The sequence below is a fragment of the Stigmatopora nigra genome, chromosome 10 (genome assembly GCF_051989575.1).
Source record: "Stigmatopora nigra isolate UIUO_SnigA chromosome 10, RoL_Snig_1.1, whole genome shotgun sequence".
Taxonomy (NCBI): Eukaryota; Metazoa; Chordata; class Actinopteri; order Syngnathiformes; family Syngnathidae; genus Stigmatopora; species Stigmatopora nigra.
In genome coordinates this window covers 1,270,359-1,285,803 of record NC_135517.1, presented here as the reverse complement: position 1 = coordinate 1,285,803, position 15,445 = coordinate 1,270,359, and the positions used below count along the sequence as shown (strand labels likewise).

Below are 15,445 nucleotides of genomic sequence, written 5' to 3'. Positions count from 1 at the left end.
GTCCAATCCAGTTGAAAGAATGGTAACTCACTTCAAAAATATTGGATGTAAACTGGTGATGAACTCATTTAAATTCACAATCTCAGGACAAAGAGACCTTTCAACCCTCCTAACAAGATGGCCTCAGGGCGGCCATGTTAATAGGGGTGACGTTCCCATCCAAGTCAATGTATTGACACCAAATTAACTCCTATTACTTCGCAACTAACTATATTAGTTTGTCTCAAGTTAGAACTTTATCAAGGTTAAAATATCTGCCAGAGCTGTCCAATTCATTTTAAGTGGGCGATTTGGCAGGGAATTCACTTCAAATTGATTGGACGGACATCTACTCCTGAGAAATACATTTAAAATTGTAAAGACGGCATTTTGGATGAACATTTCATACGAAAATTAGCATTTTTTAGCTAAGCTAATGTGGGCGGAGCATGTCGACATTCCACCATTCCCTACAGTAGGGGTGTCTTCTAATTTTGTAATTAGTCTGCGACTCTTGGACGGAGATATTTTTAAACGAGGCTGCTAAACGATCAGCTCCGATCAATCAACGCGAACCCCGTGCGGGGTATCATCGGCCATCAGTGTAAGGACACCTGGCAGGGACAATCGATCGTAAGTCACCGCTGCCTCGACCTGTCCCGTTTGTTGTTAGCGTGACGGAAAGGGGCTATCCAAATGTAGCGCTTGGCCAGAAAAGGGGAGGAGCTATCTCACGGTAGCCGAGCAATAAAAGTGTGGACAAGTGTGGACAATACAAACTATGTGAAGAAAAAACATTGATTTGAACTACAGCTACTGTTAAAGTTTCAAATCCGATGGTATTGCTACTAAAAAATAGGAATTTTTCTACAGTAATACCTTGACATATGAGTGCCCCAACATATGAATGATTTGAGATACGAGTACATTTTTGAGTAGATATTTATCTTGAGATACGGGTACAAATTTTTTAGCAAATATTTATCTTGAGATACGAGTATAATTTTGAGCAAATACTTATCTTGAGATACGAGTAAAATTTTGAGCAAATATTTATCTTGAGATATGAGTAAAAGTTTGAGCAAATATTTATCTTAAGATACGAGTAAAATTTTGAGCAAATATTTATCCTGAGATATGAGTATAATTTTGAGCAAATATTTAGCTTGAGATATGAGTAAAATTTTGAGCAAACATTTATCTTGAGATAAGAGTATAATTTTGAGCAAATATTTATCTTGAGATACGAGTAGAATTTCGAGCAAATACTCATCTTGAGATACGAGTAGAATTTTGAGCAAATATTAATTTTGAGATACGAGTAAAATTTTGAGCAAATATTTATCTTGAGATACGAGTAAAATTTTGAGCAAATACCTATCTTGAGATATGAGTAAAATTTTGAGCAAATACCTATCTTGAGATACGAGTATATTTTTTGCAAATATTTATCTTGAAATATGAGTACAACTTTTGAGCAAATATTTATCTTGAGATACAAGTAACATTTTGAGAAAATATTTATCTTGAGATACGATCTGTTAATATATGGCAAATCAGAACAAATAAAAATGTTTTTTTCCAATTCATTATCATGTTTTTTGGTGTTTTTTTTAAACAATTTGAACCAATTCATTAGTTTTTAGTTCATTTCTATGGGAAACATTCATTTGACTTACGACTAAATCAACATACGAGCTCAGTCCCGGAACAAATTAAGCTCATATCTCAAAGTACCACTTTACCTAAAATGTTCCGGCCCACCTAAAATCGACTTGACGTAAATACGGCCCGAGTTTGATTCCCTCACTTTCAAAAAGCAAAATTTCCACTCCATTGCAAGCAAGTATGAAAAAAATAATAATAATATACGCATAACTGGAGGCAAGGCCAAACTTTAACTTGGTGGTGTAACAAAATGGAATAAAATTCCTGACATTACACGTCCTTAAATCCGATCAAGGCAGAAAACACGTAACCCTCAAGTTTTTTTTCGTAGTTTTTTATCTACATAAGGAATCTTTTCTGATGTCAAGCTGAAAATTGCTTCTCCTCCTTCAAACTTGACATTTTATTCTTTCTACATATTTCAGAGTGGGAAATTTATACAGTCTTTGCCTGCTTTGCAAGTTGAAAAGTACTCGGAATGCTTTTGTGGGTAATTTGTATGAATTATGTACGCTTGGGAAGAAAACAGCAGACGGCAATATTTAACACGTCGTCAGTCGCTTTACCTTTGGCTGTTTATTTCTACTTAGAGTTTGACGATTTGCATTACACGGTTATAAATAGTACGTTTGTTTTTCAAGCTCGGTTGAATCGACGACAAAAAAAGGAAGAAAATAAAAAAGACGCAGTAGTATTGATGTGGTGGGACTGTTGGAAATATGTGGGTTGGGAAAATTGTAGTACAAAATTCGAAATTTGCTGTTTAGGCTTGGTTGAGTTGGGCTGAGATGTGGGCGTGGCTTTGGGGTGGGCTTAGAGGAGTGGGCGGGGCGAGATGTATGATCGGAAATAGGACGGGAAATGACGGAATTGGATGATTTTGGCACATTTATTTGGCTTAATAGGTTATAATACAGTAAAATAATAAAACAGAAATATTTTTTAATTATATTTAAGTACTATTTAAGTTTATTTTGCATGTTTGGGATTATGCTTATAACAACCTAGCATGAGCAATGAAGTATTAAGTAATTCTACTTATTTTTAATGTTGACTACTAATCTATTATGTTGACTACTCATTTATTCCGTCTTTACTTATTTATATCATGTTATTTTTGATGATTATGTAGTGTTATTTATTGATTGTTTCTGTTGGTTTCTTTGTTGTTGTTAGTTGTTTACTTCCCTACTTATTTATGTTGTTGACTACTTATTTATTTCTGACTTATTTTTTGATTATTTATTTGTATTATTATTTAGGGATTATATATATTTTCATTTCTTTGTTTGTTGTTGTTATTTGTCCACTTTCCTACTTATTTATGTTATTGACTACTTATTTATTCATGACTTATTTATTGATTCTTTATTATTATTTTTTCGTTTGTTGTTGTTGTTATTTGTTCACTTTCCTAATTATCTATGTTATTGAATACTTATTTATTTATTACTTATTTGTTGATTCTTTATTTTTTATGATTTCTTTTTCATTTGTTTGTTCTTTATTTGTGCACTTGCCTACTTATTATTATTTATTTATGTTGTTGACTACTTATTTATTGACATATTTATTGATTAATTTTATTATAATTTTGTGATGATTTATCTTTTCATTTGTTTGTTTGTTGTTATTTTTGCACTTTCGTTTTTATGTTGTTGACTACTTATTTATTTCTGACTTATTTATTGATTATTTATTATTTAATATCATTATTAACTTGTCTAAGTTTGTTGTTGTTATTTGTGTACTTTCCTACTTCATTATTTAATGTTATTATTTATTATTTGTCTTTTTGTTGTTGTTATTCGTGCACTTTAAGTCAAAGCTATAAACCTCATTATACTTATACTATAATGAAATAAAAACATTCAATTCAATTCATATTCCTTTAAAAAGGGCGGAGTCTAACACATTTTGTCCATATTATTCAATGGACAATTTCATCTTTCCTGATGTTTTTCTACCGTAAAGAAATTTGGTTTTGCTCTCCCACAGTCAAGTCCCGACTAAATATAAATATTATAAAAATAAATCTAAAGTGTCAAAGCGGAGCGGCTTTTTTTTGTTGCTGGAAAGTTGATCTCCAAAGACGGAGACGTCTCCGTCTCAACGTCTTCGCAGGCAGGTGGCGGCTTACATCGGAATTCCGCCTTAATGTTTACGTTTTGGAAAGCATCATTAATATTTCAACGAATCCCCCCGTGCGCTACCCCATCAATAGTCAACGTTGAAATATTAATGCGGCTTGAACGAGGTCTCTCGAGCTTTCAAAAGCTAAAGCGCTAAGTCTTGCGCGACGACGATATTAGCGTCTTTCCTCAAAGGCTGCTAACATTTTTTTTTCCAGATTAGACCATCGGAAATGTATACCTCGACTCGATGTTTACTTAAATTGTTTGTTGCTTGTAGTTTTCTAGTTTTATCGTATATTGAAAAATATATACATATTAAATATTGACATCTGGTGACCTTTGTGTGTCAGAATCGGTATTAGAAACCTAAAAAATGCTATTAGCCAATAAAACTATGCAATAAATAAGTAATTTTTTTCACTATTTTTACTTGACAATTAAACTACAAAATTCTAACTATAGTTTAGTTCTGAGATATCGATCTAAAACTATTTTAATTATTAAATATTGGCATCTGATGACCTTTATGTGTCAAAATCGGTATTAGAAACGAAAAAAAATGCTATTAGTCAACACGACTAAGCACTAAATAAGTAGTTTTTTTAGTATAATTTGACAATTAAACTACCATGTGACAAAATACGAAAAAAATATAACTAAAATCTAGAGCATTGTTGTCAAAGTGGCGGCCCGGGGGCCAAATCTGGCCCACCTTATCATTTTTTGTGGCCCAGGAAATTAAATAATGAGAGCCGACTTTCTGTTTTAGGATCAAATTAAAATGAAGAGTATAGATTATTAAATTTCCTGATTTTCTCCTTTTAAATCCATAATTGTCATTTTTTAATCCATTTTTTCTGTGTTTTTAGTTCAAAAATAATTTTGCAAAATCTAAAAATATATTTTAAAAAAAAGCTAAAATAAACATTATTGTAGATCTATAAAAACGGAATAGTATAGATGTATATTAATTTTACTGATTTCCCCCCTTTTAAATCAATAATTGTAATTTTTTAATCCATTTTTTCTGTGTTTTTAGTTCAAAAATCATTTTGCAAAATCTAAAAATATATTTAAAAAAAGCTCAAATAAAAATTGTTTTAAATCTATAAAAAACGTAATATTCAGGGCTTTTAATCCATTTATAAAAAATTAAAAAAATCTGAATATTCTATCAAAAATGGTCCACATGAAATCAAGTTGACGTTAAAGCAACCCGCGAACCAACCCGAATCTGACACCCCGTCTCTAATAACTATATCAAACCCCTACTTGACTGAAGTCCATAAAAGCCAAGTACCTCTGCCTCCTCCCAAGTCATTCTCAATAACATCCGCCATTTTGGAGAGCCCAGTTTCCCTATTTGAATCCAATGTCGGACTCAGTCTGGCCTCTCAACGATAAATAAGCGCAACGGGGGCGTCGGAGTACTCCATCAGCATGCGCCGCCGTCACGGGAACGCTCCAGACGCCTTCTATTTCCACCTGTAATCATTTCCCTCCTCAGGACTTTGTCAGAAGACGCTTCTACGTCTCGTCTACGAGTAACGCAATCACGCCAGTCGTCTCCATCTTCCCTGTTTGATTCCCAGCGGCGACCTATCTTGTTGTCATCCCTCCCCCTTCCTGGACCGCTGAGCGCTTGTTCTTATTTTCCACGCTCCCGACAGGAGGACGTTTTAGCATAATGTCCTTTTTGGCATTTTTATGCGTCCCCAGAGGACAAAATATTCATATTTCTTGTGTTTTGGATATCAGGGGTTCTATTTTTGGAGATGGTGGAAGTGGAAATGCTGGTTTGGCCTGCTTTTTTTGGGGCTAAAAGATGTTTTTTGGACATTTGCGGGGGTTTAAATCTACTTTGGATGTGTAGTACCGTCAATGGCAGCTAGGGAGTAAATATTTGAAGCTTTTACATTGAGGAAATCATCAAAAGAAAACAAATCGATTGAGAAATTAATTAAAATTAGTTATGACGATTTAGATTCCAAAGCTGATTGACTTTGAAGGGATTGGAGCCACTACCAAAATGGCCGCCCTGAAGTAATTTTGCTATGACAAGATTTTTTGTAATGTTCTGCTTTGAATGTTAATATTTTTATATTTTAAATATTTCAATGGAAGCCATAGTTATGACTTCATTTCGATGCCATTGCATTGACTTTGATGGGAATTGTGCCTCTACAAAGATGGCCGCCTTAAGGCCATTTTGCTATGACAGGCCTTATTTTTTTTAAGTTTCTGCCTTGAATGGAAATGATTTTGTCACTAGTCGACGTCCAATTTGCTTGAAGTAGAAGGAATGGTAGCGAACGGCGCCTCTACCAACATGGCCGCCCTGAAGATGTCTGCTATCATCAATGGCAGTTGCTTTGAAAAATTGTCCGTCCCTCCCACTTCAAATGGATTGAACATCTATTCGCGATAAGATCAATTCAAATCCAACATGAAAAGACAATATATAGCCTTGGGGCGGCCATCTTGGTACAGGCAACCTCCCCATGACATTCAAACTACCGTATTGTCACGACTATAAGGCTTAAATTTTCTCCAAAATACACAGGGCGCCTTATAATGCACAATACAGAAATAGCACTGGTTACTGACCCTGCGCCTTTAAATGCGGTGCGCCAAATAGTCGGGAAAATACGGTAAATCTGTTTACATTTTGGCGTAAAAAAAGGTTTGGACAAATTAGTGGACTTACCGATGGGAGACAGCTCGGCTACGCTACCGATGTATGGTCCCTCCAAGAACTTGGGTTCACTGTCGTTTATGTCCTGGACCTTGATGACGAACTCTGACTCGGGTTCCAGTAACTGGTCGCTGAGGCGTTCTCGAGCCTGTGCACGGAGCGTGTAGAAGGCTTTTTCCTCGCGGTCCAGCCTTTCCGTGGCGTGGATGTCGCCAGTTAGCTCGTCGATGATGAAGATGCTACCCGCTCCTTCGCCGGAGATGGTGTACTTGATGTTACCCTCGCCTTCGTCGGAGTCGGTGTGGATCTGGGGGGAAATGAAGGAGGATATTAGTCGTCAATTTGGAAATATTAATGTCATATTTTGAAATTTTTCTTAATTTTTTAAAAACATGTTTCAAGTTATTCATCATTTATTGTCTTGAAAAATGTTGACATCCCGATTTTATGGGATTAGCGTCTATTGTTAATGGTAAGTAATGAGTTTAATATGGGTGTTATTTAGGGATCATAAACTGAATATGTTCAATAAATTATTTTAATAACAGAAATATTTTTTGTTAGTAAAGAAAAATATGTGCAAAATCTCTTTTTTATTTTTTCTGTCTCCATATTTGTGCTGTTAGACCCCAAATACAATAAATAATTATGTATTATATTAATAATAATAACTATAATAATACAAGGAATGGGGGTGTTAAACAGAAGTGTTAGAATATTTTATGGACATAAATATTTTTAATTAATATGCAAAAATAAAAACAATTGTGTCCCTATTTTTGCTGTGAGCCCCCAAATACAAGAAATTTCTTCTGAAGAAAGTATATTGTAATGAAGTATTATAAATTAATAATAATTAAAGTAAATCAGAGCCTATATTATATTGTAATGAAGTATTATAAAAATAATAATAATACAAATATGGAGGTGTTATCAGGGGCCATAGAGAGAATGTGTTACATATTTTATAATTGTTCATTTTTTTAAATAAATAGATTCAAGTGCAAAATTTATTAAATATTAAAAATGAAATATATTTTTCTCTCCCTATTTGTGCCGTTAACCCCCAAAAACTCATAAAATAATATGTTTAACCTGTTGCCATGGTTTTATTAGATGTTATTTTCGGCAAAACAAACAGCAAAAAAATATTTTTAACAAACCTTAAGAACAAAAACAGGGCAAAATTAACCCATTTACTGCTAAAACATCAATGTTTCATTACCACTGACAGCAAAATACTTCCAAATATATATATGTATATACGTATATTTAAAAAACAAAAGTTTGGTACTTGTCTAGATGAAAAAGTTCCATGTATTTCAATGGAGAATCTAAAAGTTTTCATCAAGTTGACCGTTTCATCTCCTGAATTGTTGTATGACCCCCCCCCCCCCCCCCCTAATAACAATGACAGTCCAATTTCTTCCCACCGGGTCGCTACACCAGTCATCATTTAGGAGGTGACAAAAAGACGGCGCTCCTGCTGGTAATTTACACCTTTTTTCACAAAGGACGGCCATCCCAAATGAGGTGTTCAAAGTCATTCCGCCACTTGTTAAAGCCAGATGAAATGGGAACTCGGAGGATTTGTGATAAATCACGCCAATAGTTGCCTTCTAATGGGATTGAATGGACCACCCCCCACCCCCCGATCAGCCCGAGGCGCCATTACCCACAAACGATTCTTAAATTTCCTCATTAAGGCCGTGCCAATTTTTACAATTGTCCAATCTTACTGTTAAGTTTTTGCTCGTTTCGTATTAATAGCGAAAGTAGGATCGGATTTTTTTGTACTTTTCGAGATCTGTTTTCTAAGTCAATGGTGGCCCTACCCAAGATGGCCGCCAGCTATGAACGTATTCTCCAGATGATGATATGATATGAATATGGCCAAACTCCATTAGGGAAGGTGAGATCCCACGGGGGATTTGAACCCTCGATCTCAAGGTATGTGAAGTGGATGTCGGATGCTAGCCAACGTGCTAGCTTAACGTAGGTATTGTTGCGTTGAATTGTTGTTGTTTTTTTGTGGATGGTTTGTAGTAGATGATTGGAAATGGAATTTAGTAGGATTTTGTTCAATTGGATGTTATTTTTTCTTGGTTAATAGTAATTATGAAAAAATATGGACAGAGTTTGTAAATGTAAGTTAAGGAAATTTGCTTAGAGATTTATATTATGGTATTATTTTGTTTTGGGTGTAATTGGGGCTTGTGTTGTGTGCAATTGGTGTACTGTTGTGGGCAATTGGGGTTGGTTTTGTGGGAAATTGGGGTTGGTTTTGTGGGCAATTGGTGTACGTGTTGTGGACAATAGGGGTTGGTCTAGTGGGCAAATGGGGTTGGTTTTGTGTGCATTGGGGTTCATGGATGCAATTGGGGTTGTTGTGTGCAATTAGGGTTCATGTTGTGGGCTATTGAAGTTGGTGTTGTGTACAATTGGGGTTCATGTCGTGTGCAATTGGGGTTCTTTTGTGAAATTGGGATTTTTTTGTGCAATTTGGGGTTCTTTTGTGCAATTCGGGGTTCTTTTGTGCAATTCGGGGTTCTTTTGTATAAATGGGGCTTGTGTTGTGAGCTATTAGGGTTTGTGTTGTGGTCCATTGGGGTTGGTCTTGTGGGTAATTGGGGTTTATGTTGTGGGTAATTGGGGTTCGTGTTGTGGGCAATTGGGGTTGGTTTTTTGGGCAATTGGGTTTGGTCTTTTGGGCAATTGGGTTTGGTTTTGTGTGAAATTGGGGTTTGTGTTGTGGGCAATTGGGGTTTATATTGTGTTCAATAGGGATTTGTGTTGTGGAGAATTAGGGTTCATGTTGTGGGCAATTGGGGTTGTTTCTGTGACTATCTATATTTATGTTGTGTCTATTTGCATTTGTACTTTTCCCAATTTGTATTGTTGTTGTGCTCAATTGGAGTCTTTGCATCTAGACTTTAAAGTCCACCTGACACTTCTCGGCCACCAAATGTTTCCCTTCACGCCGTTGCATCTTTAGTCAATAAACGTATTCATCCATGCGCAGCACTCAATACACTTTCGCCCGATTCCACGCTTCCAAAGAAGATTGCACTGAGGAGAATGCGCTTGAAATGTTGTCACCGTGCGTTAATTCAATTGCTCAAAGGACGGCCGGCGCCATCCACGTACGCACTCGCGCAACCTTTTACCGTCCACAAACTCGTTCACCCGAAACACACACATACTTCACACCCGCACGGTCAACTGCCCCTGCACCGCCATACACTTTTGAGTTCATCATTTTGCAGCCATGATGGAATTCCTTCCCCCACCTCGGGCTGAATAGACCCATCCGTCTGTCAGTCTATCATTTCTGGAATGATTGGAGTTGACGGTTTGAACACACCCGCACACATACCCACACTTACACCGCTAAATGATGAAGGTCAAAGCCAACAAAGGCTTTTTTTTTGTTAGCAGGTCTTCATTAAACTAAAAAAAAAAAACACAAACCAAGACATACGTCTGATTTTTTTTTTTGTGGTAGCACAAAAGGGAAAAAAACAGCAAAAAAATAACGTGTTTTGACCCAAAAAAGACAACCCACGTTCACTCATCAATGTCTTAAAGGTTGACAAGTGGTTTCTTTTTTAAACACAAAAGGAAACAATAGTTTTTGTGTCCCCCCCCTTTTTTTTTTTTTTTTACAAAGCCATCAACAAAAAATGTCAGTTTGGCGCCCACGCCAAAACGCGAGATAATACGAAAACATCTTGCAAAAAAAAAGACCTTCCAGAATGATGCGTTGTACTTTTGGACCACGGCAATTACGTCGAACAATAACACTCCTTCAGAGCTCCTTCACGAAAAATAGCTGCGAAAATATTAAAAGTTGTTTTCTCCTTTAAAACGAGTGCGGTTACATAACGACTTCATCTTGAAATTTAACAACAGTATTTCTAACCTTGAAGTATTCTTATTTTTAAAGTGTAGGACAAAGAAAACTAAAGCAAACTTATATCTTATATACTATTTTCTAAGGTAAAATACCACTCAAAGCTAGCTATTATTCATTTTTTGAACCATTTATCCTTACAAGGATCACAGGGGGGTGCCGTAGCTGATCTAAGCTGACTATCCCAGGCTGGGAACACCCTGAATTAGTAGCTAGCCAATCACAGGACACAAGAAGACAAAAAACAATCATTCAAAGTAGCAATTAGCTTCTAATTAGCCTAGCATGCATGTGTGGGGTGTTCGAACCCGAGACCCCAGAACTGTAAGGACAACGCTAGTACATAATATTTACGGAGTATTAGATTACACAAAGATCGGTATTTTTAGATGATTTTGATTATTTTCGTTAACTAAAATATGACACAAAAAACAATCACACATAGCTAGGGGCAATTAGCATCGAATTAGCATAGCATGGGGATGTTGGAAAAAACTGAAGTACCCAGAGAAACACCACACAAGCCCCCAAACTCCACACAGGGGAGGACGCACATGGGAATCAAACCAGGGACCCCAGAACTACAAGGCTAACGCTAACGACTCAGCAGTTGAGTCATTAGCATTAGCCTTACAGTTACACAAAGCTAGCTAGTACATTGTTTTTATCGTATTATATTTACACAAAAATCAGAAATTTTAGACGATTTTTATTATTTTTCATTAACGAAAAGATAACGTTGGTGTAACGATAACAAATGGAAAAATAGTGTATCTTGGATAACCATAACTTAAGATGACCATTCCCATTTCCAGTCATATGTTCACAAAGTGTGTGACACATGCTTCTTGTTCGAGTAGTTAGTCATTCCGCATCCTAGCCATGTCACTCACTTGACATGTACTTGCCTCGGAGACCTCTCCTCCGTCACGATGACCGGTCACGGATGAGTAACGGGGGGGGTACTCGTCTGAAACAGCTTCACGGTCATATTTCAAAGGGAATGGTACTAATCAAAATGGATTGGACGTCTAATGTGGTCCATGGTGGCCAAAGGGATTGATGTAGGGTCGTGAAGGGGGTGCTGGAGCCTATCTTGGCTAACTTAGCGGGGTACACCGTGAATCAGTGGTCAGCCAATCGCAAGAAATGAAGAGACATATGATGACCAATCATAGCTAGAGGCAATTTAGTGTCTTAAATTAGCTTAGCATGCCGAGTGTTGGTCGATGGCAAGCAAAATGTGAAATGCTATTCATTTTCTGAACCACTTATAACCTTGTAAGGGTCACTAGGGGGTGCTGGAACCTATCCCAGTTGATTTCGGGGCAGAGGCAAGGGGACACCCTGAATCGGTGACCAGCCAATCACAGGTAAGGACCTTGAAATGGTATATAATTTACATAGAATTAGCTTAGCATGGATGTTTTTGGGATGTGGGAGGAAACTGGAGCACCCAGATTAAACCCACACAAGCCTGGGGACTAAACACAAACTCTACATGGTGAGGGACCCATCTGGGATCGAACCCACGACCCCAGAACTGTGAACAAGACACGCAAACCACTCAATTATTGGGTCGCTGTTCCTTTAAATTTGCTTCATTCCCTTTTCACTCAATTGCGACCAATCAATAAGCACATTTTTAGTTGGGAAATGACAAACGTATGGTTTTTCCTGGTTCTACAGTGAGGGACCCACCTGGAATCGAACCCACGACCCCAGAACTGTGAGGCAGACGCGCAAACCACTCAATTTTTGGGTCGCTGTTCCTTTAAATATGCTTTATTTCACTTTCATTCAATTACGATTAATCAATAAGTGCATTTTTGGTTGGGAAAGATGAGAAACGTGTTTTTTACTGGATCCAATATGGGTGTCCTTTACTCGCACTCAAATATCGTAGCACATTTGAGGGGAAAAAAAGGGAAAAAAGAGCCGTAATGGCTCCCGGATGGTTCCACTTGGCGACCATTCATTATCTAAATGTACTGATCCAAGCTGCCAGTTTAATGTGACGTGATTGGCCTTTTTATTGGTAAATCAGATTTCATTAGCAGAGTAGCCGGCCGGCCGGGGTGTCGGACAGCGTCAGTTTGGCTGACTTGGCTCAAGTCGTATTATGGGATGGGAGAAGCGAGGGGAAAAAAATAAAAATATTAAAAAACATGTGGCAATTATCAAGTCCAGAAGCACTGGGCTTCAGCTTAATCCTCCGTGACAAGAAATGCGTCGATTTCTGGCATCCAGCTGAGTCCGTACATTTTGATGAGAGGCGTCCAAATGCATCAAAGTTGTCGGCGCGAGCGCTCCATTTTAATTGAAAAGAAATGACGAGTGCTAATCGGCATCTTTAGAGATGATATTTTTATCCTGTATATGGATTCGGGATGGTTCGGTCATTTGTGTTCAAATTGAGGCCTGTTTGGCTTAGAAAGGGTTTTTATCAATTAAGTTGATTGAAATTTACTGTTTGTGAATATAGGACAGGAAATTTAAAAAAATAAAAAAATAGGATAGTTTTAAGTGTAGTAGATATACATTTTTCAGTTTTCATTCAAATCCCAATATGTTAGTGCGACCTATCATATGCGACCCATGCTCTGCGACCCATCCTGTGCGACCCATCCCGTGCGACCCATCCCGTGCGACCCATCCCGTGCGACCCATCCCGTGCGACCCATCCCGTGCGACCCATCCCGTGCGACCCATCCCGTGCGACCCATCCCGTGCGACCCATCCCGTGCGACCCATCCCGTGTGACCCATCACCGGCGACCCATCACCGGCGACCCATCACCGGCGACCCATCACCGGCGACCCATCACCGGCGACCTATCACCGGCGACCCATCACCGGCGACCCATCACCGGCAACCAATCACCGGCGACCCATCATCGGCGACCCATCATCAGCGACCTATCCGAGACATATACAGCGACATATACATTTTTCAGTTTTCATTCAAATCCCAATATGTTAGTGCGACCTATCATATGCGACCCATCCTCTGCGACCCATCCTCTGACCCATCAAGTGCGACCTATCCTGTGCGACCCATCAAGTGCGACCTATCCTGTGCGACCCATCATGTGTGACCTATTATGTGTGACCTATCACGTGCGACACATCAAGTGCAACCTATCCTGTGCGACCTATCCTGTGTGACCTATCCTGTGTGACCTGTCCTGTCTGACCTATCATATGCGACCTATCATGTGTGACCTATCGAGAAAAATCGTAAAATTCAACGATTTTAAGGCAATTTTAAGGGTGTGGCTTATACACGGATGCAGCAAATATGCAAAAAAAAATACGATATACACACACATTTCCGCATAAATATACTCAAACGTGCACATAGTATATGCACAAACACACACACACATATATATCCACACATATCACACACACACACACACAGATATATATACAAGCAGAAGTCTTACCTTTCCAACATAGAGCGGCTCCGTTCCAGTGTACTCTTCCACCACAAAAAACTGGTTCCACACCCAGCCCCTCTTTACACGTTCCCCATTGGAAGCTCCTCGCTGCCCACTACTGGAAACGCTGGTCCTCGAAGCGTCGCACCAGCAGCGTAGAAATATCGACACGGCCAACAGCCTCCACAGGGGAGCCATATCGAATTACAGGAACCAGAAACTACTCAAAAAAAAGCCCAGCGGGGGTTTGGACATGCCATTCAAAAAAAAAATTAAAAAAATAACGTCCACCTTGCATGGAGGAGAATATTAATCCATGGGATCAAAGATCTTCATTAAAATGCAGGATTGGGGTTGAAAAGCCATTTTTCGTTGCTTTTTTTGCGCCAAAAGTCATGGCGTGTCATGGCCGCTCACTCGGATTCCGTCTTGGATGATATAAAAGTTAGCGTATCGGCAAAGACATCCTGAACAAGAGATGAGCTCTCTTGGGGGATCAAAAAAAAAATCTTGACGTTGAGATTATTTTCTTTCGTTTTTGAGTGCCAGTCGCGTTATCTTTGCAATTTCCACCCCAGGTGGTTCCATGGCGAGCTTTTTTGACAAGTTCCCGTGATCGTTGGTTTGATTTGATGGATAAAAGTCTTGGGATAAAGCGATCAGTCTTCAGGCGTGTCCATTGGCTAGACCAAAAAAAAAAAGCAGATCTGCAAGAGAGAAAATATGATTTTATGGTTTGGATGGTAAAATTGCAACTTTGACATTGTTTATTTCAATGAATAGCTTTCAATACTCTGAGTGGACGGATTTTTTTCGGGTATTTGTTTGTTTCTGGAGTTTGGTGGCCCGGACGTTTGGTGGCCCGGACGTTTGGTGGCCCGGACATTTGGGCACCCCGGACGTTTGGTCACCAAGACGTTTGGTCACCAAGACGTTTGGTCACCAAGACGTTTGGTCACCAAGACGTTTGGTCACCAAGACGTTTGGTCACCAAGACGTTTGGTCACCAAGACGTTTGGTCACCAAGACGTTTGGTCACCAAGACGTTTGGTCACCAAGACGTTTGGTCACCAAGACGTTTGGTCACCAAGACGTTTGGTCACCAAGACGTTTGGTCACCAAGACGTTTGGTCACCAAGACGTTTGGTCGCCCCGGACGTTTGGTCGCCCAGGACGTTTGGTCGCCCAGGACGTTTGGTCGCCCAGGACGTTTGGTCGCCCAGGACGTTTGGTCGCCCAGGACGTTTGGTCGCCCCGGACGTTTGGTCGCCCAGGACGTTTGGTCGCCCAGGACGTTTGGTCGCCCCGGACGTTTGGTCGCCCCGGACGTTTGGTTGCCCCGGACGTTTGGTCGCCCAGGACGTTTGGTCGCCTGGACGTTAAAACAATAAAGTTATGCCATTTCATTGAAACTACTGAAACTACATTTTCAGAACAGAGGAAAAATTTAAAATAAATAAAATGTATGCAAAACAATACATTAAAAATGCAGTATTTCAAGGAAATTGACTTGCTCCCTCTAGTGTTAAAGCTCAGTAATGCAACAGAATGTTAACTTTACTCAAGATTCTTATTCAATGTAATTTTCAATGTTTTTTCCTATTTTTGCTGCC

General features: G+C 38.7%; 1 protein-coding gene across 1 annotated transcript in view; it reads right to left on the bottom strand.

Annotated features, from left to right (window-relative positions):
* Positions 1 to 15,445, bottom strand: part of cdh22 (cadherin 22) — a 150,418-nt gene that overhangs the window by 42,931 nt on the left and 92,042 nt on the right. The window contains exons 8-9 of the mRNA XM_077725839.1: positions 13,839 to 14,539; positions 6,490 to 6,784 (exon numbers count right to left, since the gene is read on the bottom strand). Coding sequence (XP_077581965.1) covers positions 6,490 to 6,784; positions 13,839 to 14,030 — 487 coding nt within the window. The 5' untranslated portion in view covers positions 14,031 to 14,539. The remainder of the gene's footprint in view (positions 1 to 6,489; positions 6,785 to 13,838; positions 14,540 to 15,445) is intronic.